Source organism: Thamnophis elegans, chromosome 10, assembly GCF_009769535.1.
Source record: "Thamnophis elegans isolate rThaEle1 chromosome 10, rThaEle1.pri, whole genome shotgun sequence".
NCBI lineage: Eukaryota > Metazoa > Chordata > Lepidosauria > Squamata > Colubridae > Thamnophis > Thamnophis elegans.
Genome location: NC_045550.1, coordinates 60,595,980 through 60,611,474, shown reverse-complemented (window position 1 = coordinate 60,611,474; position 15,495 = coordinate 60,595,980). Strand labels below are relative to the sequence as shown.

General features: G+C 44.7%; 1 protein-coding gene across 1 annotated transcript in view; it reads right to left on the bottom strand.

Annotated features, from left to right (window-relative positions):
- Nucleotides 1-3,544: 3,544 nt before the first annotated feature.
- USP13 (ubiquitin specific peptidase 13) overlaps nucleotides 3,545-15,495 on the bottom strand; it is a 113,226-nt gene continuing 101,275 nt past the window's right edge. The window contains 5 exon segments of the mRNA XM_032225993.1: nucleotides 3,545-4,566; nucleotides 6,362-6,446; nucleotides 10,050-10,212; nucleotides 11,736-11,902; nucleotides 14,725-14,868. Of these exon segments, the coding sequence (XP_032081884.1) occupies nucleotides 4,473-4,566; nucleotides 6,362-6,446; nucleotides 10,050-10,212; nucleotides 11,736-11,902; nucleotides 14,725-14,868 (653 nt within the window). The 3' untranslated portion in view covers nucleotides 3,545-4,472.

Below are 15,495 nucleotides of genomic sequence, written 5' to 3'. Positions count from 1 at the left end.
TTGAAGATACAGATGTTAAAACACTTGTAACCAAACGACATGCTGCATGTGATGGTTTGTTTTTTTTCTTTTTTGTCTCCCCCCCCCCTTTTTTTTTAAAACCCTAGGTTATTGTGGTGTATATTAAATATACAACAGAGAGATACGGGATGTGTGTATGGGGGGAAACGTAGTAGGGATGCACTTGTGATCAAATGACATATTGTATGGGATGATGGGGTCTTTTTTTCCTTTTTTTTTTCCTTTTCCCTTTGCCTTTTTTTTCCTATTGTTATGTGATTATGTTGTCTATGTAATAAAAAATAAAATTATAATAATAAAAAAAAGAAATGATTTTACATGCCATTGTAAATACCTCAATGATCAAATGTTACTGCATATGAAAAAAAAATAATGCTTCTCGGGGTTATGATTTATGTAAACAACCAAAACACAGATTAAAACCTCTAGAAAAGCTATTAAAAAGTTCAGGAAGAGATATTTAAAAAGAAAAAAAAAAACAGAAGCAAAGTCTCCAATATGCAGCAATGTGAAAGAGCTGGAAGACTGACTTCTTTGCAAACTACCGTTGAGTCAGCATGATTTGTATTTAAAATGAAAAAGAGGAAAAAACTCAATCGGTCAGCACTTTTACTAAGCAATAATTTCCACTCAAGAATTAAATTATTAAAAGACCTTTGCCAGATATCAAGACGGTATATCCGAATGCTTCCCAGACCTGGATAAATAACCCAAACTTGGATAAAAGTGGTTTTTTTTCTTTGAGTAACGATCGATTATCGGATCACAACAGGAATATTTAAATTGATTTAAAATGTTTGACCAACATTGAATCAAAAGGACATTCTGATAAGTGGTTTCGAGCAATTAAAAGAAGTTTGGGAAGCACAGGTGTGCTTTGTCACAAATCTGTTTCTTCTCATATGTCGTTGTTGGGTTGAGTTGAGTTGAGTTGAGTTTATTGGTCTTGTATGCCGCCCACTCCCGAAGGACTCCGGGCGGCTCACAATAAACAAGGGAAGGGGATAAATAAACAAAACAACACTTTAAAATACACAACATTCACAGTTAACGTGGGGCTGGATATTTCACAAGCCCCCCGGCCTGCTGGAGCAGCCAGGACTTGGTGGCTTTGCGGAAGCCCGGGAGGGTAGTAAGGGTCCGGATCTCCACTGGGAGGTCATTCCAGAGGGCTGGAGCTGCAACAGAGAAGCCTCTCCCCCGGGGAGTCGCCAGCCGACATTGGCTGGCAGATGGAATCCGGAGGAGACCTAACCTGTGAGATCTGATCGGTCTAAGGGAGGTAATCGGCAAGAGGCGGTCTCTCAGGTACCCAGGTCCGATGCCATGTAGGCTTTATAGGTGACGACCAGCACCTTGAAGCGGGTCCAGAGACTAATGGGTAGCCAGTGCAGCTCACGGAGGATAGGTGTGACGTGGGTATACCTGGGTGCACCCACAATCGCTCGCGCGGCTGCATTCTGGACTAACTGAAGTCTTCGAACACTCTTCAAGGGCAGCCCCATGTAGAGCGCATTACAGTAATCCAGTCTTGAGGTCACAAGGGCATGAGTGACTGTCTGAAGGGCCTCCCGATCCAGGTAGGGTCACAATTGGTGCACCAGGCGAACCTGGGCAAAGGTCCCCCTGGTCACAGCCGACAAATGGTGTTCTGACGTCAGCTGGGGATCCAGGAGGACTCCCAAATTGCGGACCCTCTCTGAGGGGCGTATAATTTCACCCCCCAGCCTGAGAGATGGAATACTTAGCCAATCTTTGGGAGGGAACATCAGAAGCCACTCGGTCTTGTCTGGATTGAGTGCCAACTTGTTTGCTACCATCCAGACCCTAACAGCCTCTAGGCACTGGCACATCACTTCTACTGCTTCGTTGTTGAGGCTGGCTTCATCAAATTTCTCTATAAATGACCAGGGCTATTATTTTAAAATTCTCAGTGGAAGGCATATAACAACACGGGTTCTTGAATGCTAAAATGCTGAACGTTGCAATAAAAACACAGGACGGGTGCACCTTTGTTCCAAAGGGTGTGTTGCGATCGTGTTGGTGCCAAAAATGGCTTTCTGGCTGTGAACGATATCCAAGGGTGCTCAATAGTTGGATATAAATAGTCCTTGCTTAGTGGCGCCTTCCTTTAGCCATCATTCAAACAGTGCTAAAAAACAACAACTGAGCGATCAATCCTGACATTTATGGCTTTCACAACAGGGGTGTCAAACTCGATTTCATTGAGGGCCACATCAATGTTGTGTTCCACCAGGGCTGGGGGCGTGGCCAGGGTGGGCATGGTCACGTCAATGTCACTTGTCAGGGGTGGGTTGCTACTGGCTAAACAACTGGTTGGTTTTGCGTGCGTGCCATGCGCAACTTCATTTTGTGCCACATTGCAAACAAGGAAAGGAGCAAGGAAAGCAGCTGAGGGGAGGCGATTCAATCTGCTGCCATTGATCAGCTGGACTTCGGAAGCAGAAATAAAGGTCAGTATAACCCGGGGACGGGCGGGCCCACTTTCACGGAAACAGAGAACAGGTTTGCTCTCGGCTTGCAGTCAGAGCTAATGGTCTGAACTGGTCCGAACCAGTAGAAACCCACCACTGTCACTTGTGTTAGGGGCGCCTGTGGTAGCCCGAGTGCTCGCCAGCAAAAACGGGTTCCAGAGCTCTGTTTTCGACTGCCACAACGTCCTACAACCCTCTGCCCAGCTCTGTTTTCGCTGGCAGAGGGACCGCGAGCCGGTCCTTCGCTGGTTCCAGGGTGGCCCCATAGGCCAGATCTAAGCAGTCTCTGGGCTGGATTCAGCCTACGGGCCTTGAGTTTGACACCCTTGCTCAATTATTTGCTTATTTAGCTCATACCAAGATGTCCTCAAAGAGAAGGAGGAAGACGATCTTTTCAGCTGAAGAAAGTAGCAAGAACCAAAGGAAAACTGAAGTAAGATCATAAGCACAGCCACAGTCATGTGATTCTCACTTGGCACAACTTGCCGCAACTAACTCGCCGCGGCCGAATCGTCGTGGCCAACTCACCACAGCCAATTCGGCATGGAACAGCTCCCCGTGGGAAATTTTACGATTCGGTTTTATTATTTAAAATAATTTTAAAAATAACTTTAATTTTTGTCATACACATTTCATTTTGTCCCTCCTTTGACATCCTTTCTTTAATGACTCTATTCAATCATTTCTTCGGTATTAGTGTAACTATTATTCCGCAGCAAGTTTGCTGTGGTAAGTTGGCCAAGCAAGTTGGCCATGGCAAGTTGGCCAAGCAAGTTGGCCATGGCAAGTTGGCCAAGCAAGTTGGCCATGGCAAGTTGTCCTAGACCAGTGTTCCTCAACCTTGGCGACTTTAAGTCCTGCGGACTTCAACTCCCAGAATCCCCCAGCCAGCATAGCTGGCTGGGGAATTCTGGGAGTTGAAGTCCGCAGGACTTAAAGTCACCAAGGTTGAGGAACACTGTCCTAGACCCTTCTCACGGAGGGACTGCTTCGCTTAACAACCAAGCAGTTGCTCAGTGAGGACTAGCTACCGTTTACATCCCATCACAAGACAATATTGAGAGCCATTTCCTATGCATTTCTATGATGCATGTTTACAACTTTATTCGCAATTCGTAACAGAAAACGAAAAACAGCCCTACTGATGTTAATCCATCCACATAAACACTTGTGCAGAGTGGTGGCAGGGACACAGTTACACAGCTATATAAACGCAACTGTGTGTACACTGATTCATGGCAGTGGATGACATGGGCACTTTCTTAGACAGGAACTTTAAGGCCATCAATCATCCAGTGCAGAAATTTAAAAAAAAATCATGGCATGTGATCGAATCCCAAATGAAAAAAAAAAAAAAAGAACATTCAGACTGTATTGGGAGACAATATAAGTCACCTTGGCTTCAATGATTAGGTTTAATTTCAAGCTCTGAAGTCTGCAAAATATTCTGGGGTCTTTTTTTTTTACCTTTTCCTTTTTAATCGGAAACTTAGGGCTCCAGATAAGCAACTTTTCATGCTAGCAAATAGATTCCATCCAGCAGAGTGACGAATTCCTAGTTCAAAGCAACTGCTTAGCAACCATCAGTCTTTAAGGATTAAAACAATGGCAGGTTCTTCTCGGTGTGGGAACAATTTTCTCTGGATGTTTGCTGCAACCTCTGCTAGTGGTTCAGAACAGTCTTAAGGTCTCCACAAAATGTAGACAAACTTTAAAATCCTACAGTGCACCATCATTTAACAGAAAACTCTCCTCTAAAGGTTTAAGAAGGCATCAATTGAATTATCCTGATTTAAGCTATAAATAGGACCAAATATTTCCCTTCTTGCTTTGCTTTGCTTTTTCTTTTTCTTTTTTTTTCTTTTTTGGCAGTCCAAAGGCTTTGCTTACTTGAAACACATTTTTGGCAGAATAAAAAGGCTTATGGCTTCTTAAGGCCACAGAACATAGTGAGGTCTAACTTGGTATCCTGTGATAGAAGTAAATATATCCTAGCTCTACGGGTGGCTGCTCGGAGGCACAAACTTTATGGTCGTTGTAGATAACCCACCTGAAAAGGAGAAAAAAGAAGAAAATGCAGTGAACATCATCAAATTAAATTAAATGGACAAGGAACGCTTACAACCGCTGAGACCACTACTACCATCACCGCCATCTTATATGATTAAGCACATATATTTGTCAGAGTCTGAATGTTCATAGACTGGAATAGACATGGGAACAGCTCAGCCAATGGGAACTGTTTGGATAGACATGGTAACAGGCCAGCCAAAGGATTGTTTGGATAGGCATGGTAACAGCCAATGGGGACTGTTTGGAAACTGAAACATAGTATTTGTTTGTATGGGGCCATAAGAGACAGTTTAGAGAGTGGGCGTGGTTTAGACTTGCTGAACTGTATGTAAGAGTTCGTTTGGACTCTGTAACTTCGCAGCTTCTGTACAATATAGGCCTCTGTATCTCTCTACCCTGTAATGACTTGCTTCTATGAACATTGCTTCTGTGTTCCTGATTTTGTATGCTGACTTCTGATGTATGGTATTGTATCTAAAGAAGTTTCTTATATATAATTGAATCCTGCAGAAGTTCATTTATTTGTGTGCTAGTCAGATGTGTTGCTCCACAAACTCTGACAATATTGATTTTTCTTATCTGGATAATTAAGATAAGGAACAAGCCGCAGCTTGACTGCTTCCAACATTTAAAAGAATCTGTGGTAGGATCTTAATCCACATCCAAAACCACTGCCAATATGGAAGTCAGCCTCCTTCCTTCCTTCCTTCCTTCCTTCCTTCCTTCATTCATTCATTCATTCATTCATTCATTCATTCATTCATTCATTCATTCATGTTAGAAATGGAATTTTCTGACATGGTTTCCATAGAAGACTATGGAGATTCTCAGTCATCCAAGTCATGGTTATTCCAAAAATGCTTTATCAAAAAACAGCTGGACTGTTTTAACCTTTGAGTAAAGTTTCACTTCTCATCCAAAGAAGCTGCATCAGTTCTGACTGAATGGGGGAGGGTGAAAGGATTTATATGCCTTGCAGCCATCTCCTCTTTAGCATTCTTTCTGAGAGTCATTGAGTCCACTTGAAGGGAATTATTCTGACCTAGGCTTCCCACGATCATGAGGCAGACTCCTTGTCCCGATAAAACTTCTTTTAATTAGGTTAAAGAGAATTCCTCTCCAGCAAAGTCCCGGCAAACAGTCTTTCATCAGATTTCACAACTACAGACCTTTATCAGGCTTGGAGAGTTGCCAGGCCGATATCTTCCAAACGCCACGCTGTAGCAGCAATTACTCACCAAGAAGTCAGGAACAGATCCTCACCCTAATGAATTGAACTAATTGTCTCCTGCAAACTCCATTCCCCTTTCGCTCCTCTTTATGGAAAGGGCCATTCACCGTCCACCTATTCCTTTACTACCAAATCGGCTCTTCTTCCTTAGCTGTTCCCTTCTCCTGGCAACTCTGTGCATGCACACACTGGGAAAAGGCTCCACCTGTTCTTCTGCCCCACTGATATCTGACTCTGAAGGCCCCATCTCTGTCTCCAATGCAGAGCCCTCATCAGAGCCTTCCCCAGACTCCAGGACTGGCCCATGTTCCTCCCCAACCTCCTCACTGTCTGAGTCTGCCAGCAGCTCTGCTGGCGGGCTACAACAGGAATTTATAAATCCTTCCATCCTCGAAACATCTTCAAGGAAAAAGAACAAGTCCAGTGGCCTTTGAAAAAGCCCTTTTGGGTTTCCTTGGAAGTGTCGATCTCAAACTTTTTGTTCAACTTTTGGGCACTGTGTAACAATTGTATCACAACCAATAATGCCATGCTATATTACCTTCCTTCCTTTTTAAGATGACAAACGTAATGGCCGCTCATGGTGGATGTTCCCATGTGACTGATGAAGCCAAAGAGTTCATATCCTGCCCAAGAAAATATCAGGGGGTGATGAGCAAAGCCATGATGAAGACGATCCAGAAATCTTGCCCACATTCCTCTAGCAACAATTCCTTAGCTGACTCTTGATTTCTTAAAAGGTTACATTCAGGAATAAAATTGATATATTTGGAAAATTGTATACCCACATGCCTATATATCAGTGATCCCCAACCCCCGGTCCGCGGACCGGTGCCAGGCCGTGGAGTACCTGGCACCGGGCCGCGCAGCGGCCGGGGGCCATGATCGCTGCAGCGGCCGGGGGCCATGATCGCTGCAGCGGCCGGGGGCCATGATCGCTGCAGCGGCCGGGGGCCATGATCGCTGCAGCGGCCGGGGGCCATAGTTTCTTTCTGTATGCAAATTAGGGCTAACTGGCACAAGGGGTGTTACTGGACCGCTGGTGGCACTCTGACGTCACCAGCGGCCCACCGCCCCCCTGTGTCCAGCGCCGCCCTTCTCATTCCTTTTCAGCGCTTCAGCGCTGGCCGATTCCTGAAAAAAACCTAAGAGCGCCTGCGCAGCTACGTAGGGCTAGCGTAGACAGCGCTAGTAGCGTAGCCTTGCGTAGGCGCAGTTTGTGCTACGCTATCTACGCTAGCCATACTGAACTGCGCCTGCTCAAGGCTACGCTACTAGCTCTGGTCATTGACGCGCTCAGCGGGCCACGGTAAAATTATCAAAGGCTGACTGGTCCGCCGCGATAAAAAGGTTGGGGACCACTGCTATATATAACCAATTTCGTTGTATTTATTTTGTACAAAGACAATAAAGACTATACTATAGATCAGGGGTGTCAAACTCAAGGTCTGGGGGCCAGATCCGGCCTGCAGGGTGCTTAGAACTGGCCCGTGGGGCTGCTCTAGAAACAGCAAAGGACCATCCCGCAATGCCTCTGCCAATGAAAACAGAGCTCGGGAGGGCTGCAAGCGGCCCTTCTGAGCTCTGTTTTTGCTGCCAGAGGGATGCAGGAGGCCATCACAGCCGAAAATGGAGCTCAGGAGCCCAGAGTACTTGGGCCACCACAGGTGCCCCCAACACGAGTGATGTCGAGCTGGCCACGCCCATCCTGGTCATGCCCACCCTGAGGTCAAACACAACTCTGATGTGGCCCTCAATGAAATCGAGTTTGACACCCCTGCTATAGATCACTAAATATTGCAGGCTGTAATTCCCCAGCATTTATAAACCCTGCAAATATATTCTGTGTGTGGTTGTCATGAATCACATCTATTTTAATGCTATTTCCTATAAAAGATGACATAGCACAATAGCCCTCAGCAATATTCAACCTTCTCTGGACTGCACGCAATATCTCTCGGGATATTGTTTTGTTTTTCAGACATTCATTATCTCCCTTAAAAGTTCCATAGTTAGGTGCATCAAGTATTACTTGGTATATTCTCAGGCTACGTGGATTGGGCGGTTGCCTTCATTGATGCGCAACAAATTTTAACTGCTGTCTAAAAGCTCCATCCTGTGGTTTACTGCAAGAGTTATGATAGTTAAAACAAAGCAACGGTTAAAAAAACAAAGCTTAAAAAAAACAGGGAATGTTGCAAACCAATTGAAGCATGAGTACAAGGTCTTGAAGACACCCCCAGGGGTGGGATTCCAAATCTTTTCCTACTGGTTCTATGAGTGCTTTGCGCGCATGCCTAATATGCGCTTTGCGCACATGCGCAGCACTCAAAGACCGCCCTCGGTGTCAGCGTTGGTGAACTGAGCTGTTTTTTTAGCTCAGCTGAGGCGCAGCAATCCACTCTGCCATCGAATCAGCTGAGCTAAAAAACAAAGGAATATAGGATAGGGAACGACGGGGGCGGGAGGGTAAGGCCAACCATAGGTGGTATTTGCCGATTCTCTGAACTACTCAAAATTTCTGCTACCAGTTCATCTGAACCAGTCCGAACCAGCTGAATACCACCTCTTCCCCTCTCCCCCCAAAAAACTCATACATGTATCCGTCAGTGGAGACTTTTTTGATTAGCTACTTCATATTGTTCCACAATGGCCCGTATCAATTTATTTTAACCATTTTTGCTGGCTAGGAAGTATTCAGAAAAAGCTGAGATCATTTAGTGATGTCAAAGACTGAACTAGGGTCATCTAAAAGATTGTTTAACACAGCAAAAACCAAGTTCGACATCAATCAAATATTTAACTGAAACTAGAAATCAGCCCTGTTCTTTAGTTATTATTATACATATAATGCACATGTTTGGCTCACTGATACATTCACTGTAACATTCTGAATCACCGTTGTATTAAAACATGTGAAAAGTCTAAAAGCATATTGTCATAACCTAATTTCAAAAATAAAATAAAATGGCATTTTCTGAGTAAAAAACAAAACCTGGTGAAATTCTTTGCCAGGATCCTGAAACTGTTATTTTTCTGCATAGTTCTTCAGCTTTTAAGCAATCCAAATAGATTGTATACAGAGATTCCTATTGGTCAGAACTAACCGGGGGTGAAATTCAGCAGGTTCTGACAGGTTCTGGAGAATGGGTAGCGGAAATTTTGAGTAGTTCGTAGAACTGGCAAAAACCACCTCTGGCTGGTCCCAGAGTGGGGTGGGAATGAAAATTTTGCAGTATCCTTCCCCTGGAGTGGGGAGGGAACAGAGATTTTGCAGTATCCTTCCCCTGCAGTGGGGAGGGAATGGAGATTTTGCAATATCCTTCCCCTGCAGTGGGGAGGGAATGGAGATTTTGCAGTATTCTTCCCCTGGAGTGGAGAGGGAATGGAGATTTTGCAGTATCCTTCCCCTGGAGTGGGGACAGAATGGAGATTTTGCAGTATCCTTCCCCTGCAGTGGGGAGGGAACGGAGATTTTGCAGTATCCTTCCCCTGCAGTGGGGAGGGAACGGAGATTTTGCAGTATTCTTCCCCTGGAGTGGGGAGGGAATGGAGATTTTGCAGTATTCTTCCCCTGCAGTGGGGAGGGAATGGAGATTTTGCAGTATTCTTCCCCTGCAGTGGGGAGGGAATGGAGATTTTGCAGTATCCTTCCCCTGGAGTGGGGACAGAATGGAGATTTTGCAGTATCCTTCCCCTGGAGTGGGGTGGGAATGGAAATTTTGCAGTATCCTTCCCCTGGAGTGGGGAAGGAATTGAGATTTTGCAGTATCCTTCCCCTGGAGTAGGGAGGGAACAGAGATTTTGCAGTATCCTTCCCCTGGAGTAGGGAGGGAACAGAGATTTTGCAGTATCCTTCCCCTGGAGTGGGGAAGGAATTGAGATTTTGCAGTATCCTTCCCCTGGAGTGGGGAGGGAACAGAGATTTTGCAGTATCCTTCCCCTGCCACACCCACCAAATCTCACCCACAGAACCAGTAGTAAAAAAAACTTGAATTTCACCACTGGAACTAACCTATATTATTTATTAAATGTATGTGCTGCCCATCTGACTGATGCAGCGACTCTGGGCAGTTTTACCAATCTCTGCTTATTTTACAGCTATTGCTCTGGATGCCTCTGATATGAATAGAGAAACAATTCATAAGCGTAGCCAACGTATTTTGGAAGGGGAAAAAATGAATAAACCAGGCAGATCAATGCAAGCAACATAGCAAGGAGAAACTTACTTCCTGGCCCATCTTTGATCTGGGGCCCTTCCGGATCCGACTCTGCAAGGATGTTAGCATTCACATGATTCTCTATATTCATGACCTCAGAAGCTACTTCAGTCTCCTCCTCTGGTTCAGGGTGACTAAAGATCCAGTCCAATGCATGCTCCAAGTTGTTATTCTTCCAGGCAAAATAGCATGGAATAAGAAGATAGATAAGAGCTGTCAATGTCTTGTCATCGCATTGTAACTTCGAGAGCTCACTAAGCAAGGGGTTGTATGTTAAGGACAGCCTGTATTTTTGTCTGCCCTCTTCCAATAGGACATCCTCAATTTAATGATGATTAAACAAATCTAACTCATTCTATTCCTTTTACAAATTTGCTGCTGTTTGATTACAGTTTTTTTTAAATTAGTTTATAATATAAAATACAGAAATTCAAAAGAAAATAGGAGGAGCAATAGGGTAGGGGAAAAGGAAAGAGAAAGTGTAGGGAAAGGGTGGAAAGAAAAGAAAAGGCATTGACTTCAGGGTCCCTTTGGTGCAGTAGAATAAGATAATAACATCAAACCTTAACTTTTCCCTTTTACATAATAGTATAAACTAGCCATTTCTATAACAACAAATCTATCTGAAGCACAGAATCAAAGTTTTCTTTTTTTCCCACCTCAAGCACAAAGTCCAGAAGTGGTTTCCAAGTAGAAAAGAAAGTAATTATGTGGGGTTTTTTTAAATCAAAGCAGTCAGTTTAGCCATCTCTGTTAACTCCATCAACATTTGCAGCCATTCGTCCATTGTGGGAATAAAAGTGTCCTTCCATTTTTGCACATAAAGTAATCGTGCTGCAAATTTGCTGACAAGAGCCAGAAGACTTGCATAACTGTGGATGTGACATTAACTTATTGTCACAATCCTATAGGGCCGGGACGGAGCCATTTGTCAGGGCATGCGAGGCTTTGTCCTGTCAGCTGGCCAGAGTGCATGCGCGCGCTGGCCAGCTGAGTTCAGCCTTTTTTAAAGCCATTTTTCATCCTCCTCAGGCTCTAGAGGCTTTATAGAAGCCTGGGGATGATGAAAACAGCCTCCCCCACCCCGGAGGGCTTCCGGAGGCTTCCCTGAAGCCTCCGGAGTACCAAAAAATGGCCCTATGGGCAAACCGGACGTTCAGGAATGGACTTCCGGTTTGCTGGTAGGGCCGGGTTAAGCCCTCCGGAGCCTTCAGGGACCTTCAGGAGGCTTTCCTAAAGGCTCTGGAGGTATAAAAATGACCCTACGAGCAAACCGGTAGGCTCTGGAGGACTAAAAACAGCCCTATGGGCAAACCGGAAGTTCGGGAATGGACTACCAGTTTGCTCGTAGGGTCATTGTTTGTCCTCTGGAGCTTCAGGGAAGCCTCCGGAAGGTCTCTGAAGGCTCCAGAGGGCTTAAACCGGCCCTACCAGCAAACCGGAAGTCCATTCCTGAACTTCCGGTTTGCCCATAGGGCCGGTTTTTTGCGTATCGGAGGCTTCAGGAAAACTGAAGCCATGCATTTTTACATGCTTTCGAACTGCTAGGTTGGGAGAAGCTGGAACAAGTAATGGGAACTCACTCCATTACACGGGGCAAGGGATTCAAACTGCCAAACTGCCGACCTTACTGATCAACAAGTTCAACGTCTTTTGGCTACCAATAAATCCCAAATAATTTTCAGGAAAACTCACTGTTGCCCGTAGTGCCTGAAGAGCTACATTCCGCTGAAATCCCATAGAGGAAATTATGGCTACCATCTCTTCTGGAGGCTGATTATCCAGTCCAGGAACTCCTGATCCTCCTGTTTGTGGAAAAGCTGTTCCCCCATAACCAGGGATGGATAAAGGCTCCGCAAAATCTGGAATAAAATGGAAGGTATTCATTCATTCACATCTATGGAGGTTTTCAGTCATCCAGATCATAGTTGTCCCAAAGATGCTTTTTCAAGAGGCAACTGGACTTCCTTTGTTTTTCCTTGAAGACGATTCGCTTTCTCATCCAAGAAGCTTCTTCAGTTCTGAACTGAAGAAGATTATTAGAAACTGAAGATGCTTCTTAGATGAGAAGCAAAATGTCTTCAAGGAAAAACCAAGGAAGTCCAGTTGCTTCTTGAAAAAGCATCTTTGGGATCCATTCATTAATCCACCCATCTATTCATTATACCTGTAGATTGAAAAATCAATGCAGGCCCACATGTATTCAAACAAGACAATTGCTTAGCATTTTTATCGTTTTCCTCTTGAAATGTCATTCACCTCAATAATATTGACATGTCATCATTGGGGAAACGATATGCTGTGTAAATTAGTAAAAAGACCCTTGTATAATTGCAAAAAGAAAAAGGCAGAAATAGATCCAATGTGGTGGCAGACTTTTACCTTGGTGTTGATTTACATCAGGGATAGTCAACCTTTTTATACCTACCGCCCACTTTTGTATCTCTGTTAGTAGTAAAAATTTCTAACCGCCCACCCAGTTCCACAGTAATGGTGATTTATAAAATAGGGAAGTAACTTTACTTTATAAAATTTATAAAGCAGAGTTACAGCAAACCTCTACTGCCCACCATGGAAGGTGGAACGCCCACGAGTGGGCGGTAGGGACCAGGTTGACTACCACTGATTTACATCTTTGTAAGACACCAAGCACCGAAGAATGTGTAAACTAGTAGAGAGAGCAGTTTCTATCTCAATTTGGGTACATTTATGTATTAAATAAAAATAATGTGAGCCTATGGTGGCGCACTGGTTAGACTGCAGCACTGCAGGCTACTATTTCTGCTGATCAGCTGCCAGAGGTTTGGCAGTTCGAATTCACCAGGCTCAAGGTTAACTCAGCCTTCCATCCAGTGGTGGGTTTCAAAAAAAATTCGAACCTACTCTGTGGGTGTGGTCTCCTTTGTGGGAGTGGCTTGCTGGCCATGTGACCTGGTGGGAGTGGCTTGCCGGCCATGTGTTTTCTCTCTCTCTCTCTCTCTCTCTCTCTCTCTCTCTCTCTTTCCTTTTGTCTCTCTGTCCCTTTTTCCTTTTTTTCTTTCATCTCTCACTTTTTCTTTCTTTTTTTCTTTTTCTATTTATTTCTTTTTTCCTTTCTCTCTCTCTCTCTGTGTGTGTGTGTGTGTGTGTGTGTGTGTTTCAAAAAATTTTGGAACCTCTTCTGTAGGTGTGGCCTGCTTTCCGGGCCCACTGGTGGAACCTCTTCTAACCGGTTTGGTAGATTTGACGAACCGGTTCTACCGAACTGGTGTGAACTGGTAGGAACCCATCTCTGCTTCCATCCTTCCAAGGTGGGTAAAATGAGGACCCAGATTGTTGGGGGCAAGATGCTGTCTCTGTAAACTGCTTAGAGAGGGCTGTAAAGCACTGTGAAGCTGTATATAAGTGCTAGTGCTATGGGTTGGTGACATATTTCACAGAATTATATACGAAGTCTATATTTTACATTGTGTCTGTGGACTTCCCCATTCATAGTTACTACTCTTTTCAGGAAAGTTCATGTCATATCTTTGGTCTAATCTACTGGATGGTGTTTCTAAAGGATCTTTATTTGTAACAGTACAAAACAGGAGGCCATTCCAGCTTGACAGAACGACCTGGAAGGGGGAGGGAGGGAAGGAGCATGGTTTTGTGAAAGCAGAGTGTGTGCCTGCAGAGCTCCAATTGCACAAGGGTGGGTTTGTACCCCTGCAACTCCCACAAATGGAGCTTCTTGTACAAGCGTGTTTGCCCGCCACTCACACTAATGGAGGTGTGTGCACTCACTCATGGTTCTGAATGGGTTGCTATTGTAAAGGAATCGAGATTTGTTTCTAACTTAGTAGAAATGTCTGCCAAGCAGCACAAATACATTTGTACATGGCTGTATAAAATAAAGTAAAAATTCAAATACCAGACCTGGTTGTCCCAAAGATACTTGTTGTGGCTTGCCAGCAGCCAGCAGAGCTGGCAGCAGATTCAGACAGTGAGGAGGTTGGGGAGGAAGATGGGCCAGTCCTGGAGTCTGGGGAAGGCTCTGATGAGGGCTCTGTCGGAGGCAGAGAGGGGGCCAGAGCTGTATGCCAGTTATCAGCTGCCTTCAGAGTCAGACATCAGTGAGGCAGACAAACAGCTGGAGCCTGTTCCCAGTGTGTGCTTGTGCAGAGCTGCCAGACGAAGGGAACAGCTAAGAAACAAGGGCTAACTTAGCCACGGGTGGATGATGAATGGCCCCTCCCAGAGAAAATAAAAGAGGAGCGAAAGGGGAGTGGAGTTTGCAGGAGACAATTAGTTCATTCCTGCATTCTTGCCAAGTATTGCAGCGTCTGAAAGATATTGGCCTGGCCACTCTCCAAGCCTGATAAAGGTTGGTAATTGTCAATTATCTTGGAAGACAGCGGGCCCAGACTTTGCTGGAGGGGAATTCACTGTCAATTGAATAAAAGGGGTTTATCAGAACAAGAACTCAGCTTCGTCTTTCTGGGGAAGCCTAGGTCAGAACAATACTTTCTCCAAAAGGCAAGTAGACTTTCTTGGGGTTTTTTTTTTCCTTTGAAAACATTTCACTTTGCATCCAAGAAGCTTTCTCGGTTCTGAGGTTTTTTAAAGGAAAAAAAAATCCCCAAAATGTCCAGTTCCCTTTTGGAGAAATCTCCTTTGGGACAACCATGACCTGGGTGATTGAGAATCTCCATAGACACCCAACCTGGTTCTTCCATGTGTGCAATGATCCAGTTGAAAGCCATCTCAGCACCCATGTTGCCAGTGTAGTACACGGCTTTCCGGCATGCTTCCAAGGGAAACCCCATCTCTGCCAGCTGCATCACGGAGGATTCATCAAAATCTGGGGCTGAAAGAGAGGACATTCCAGGTGAAAACTGAACCCATCACTTCCCGGTCAATGACACACACACACACACACACACAAATACCAGCTACCTTTATCACCCAAGACACAAATAATGGCATCAAGCTGTGACTCCACAAAACATTGTACAGGTAGTCCTCGATTTACAACCGTTCATTTAGTAACCATCATTTAGTTACAATGACACTGGAAGTAATGACATATGAACACTTCACACCTATGAGCACTGAAGGGTATTCCTAGCTGATGAGAGTTAAATAGCTTGAAATAGATCTATACTAAAAGGTAAAGGTTCCCCTCGCACATATGTGCTAGTCATTCCCGACTCTAGGGGGTGGTGCTGATCTCTGTGTCATAGCCGAAGAGCCAGCGCTGTCCAAAGACGTCTCCGTGGTCATGTGGCCAGCATGACTAAACACTGAAGGCGCACAGAACACTGTTACCTTCCCACCAAAAGTGGTTTGTAGTTTTCTATTTGCATTTTTTACATGCGTTCAAACTGCTAGGTTGGCAGAAGCTGGGACAAGTGAGGGGAGCTCACTCCATTATGCAGCGCTAGGGATTCTAATCGTCGACTTTTCTGATTGACAAGCTCAGCGTCTTATCCAC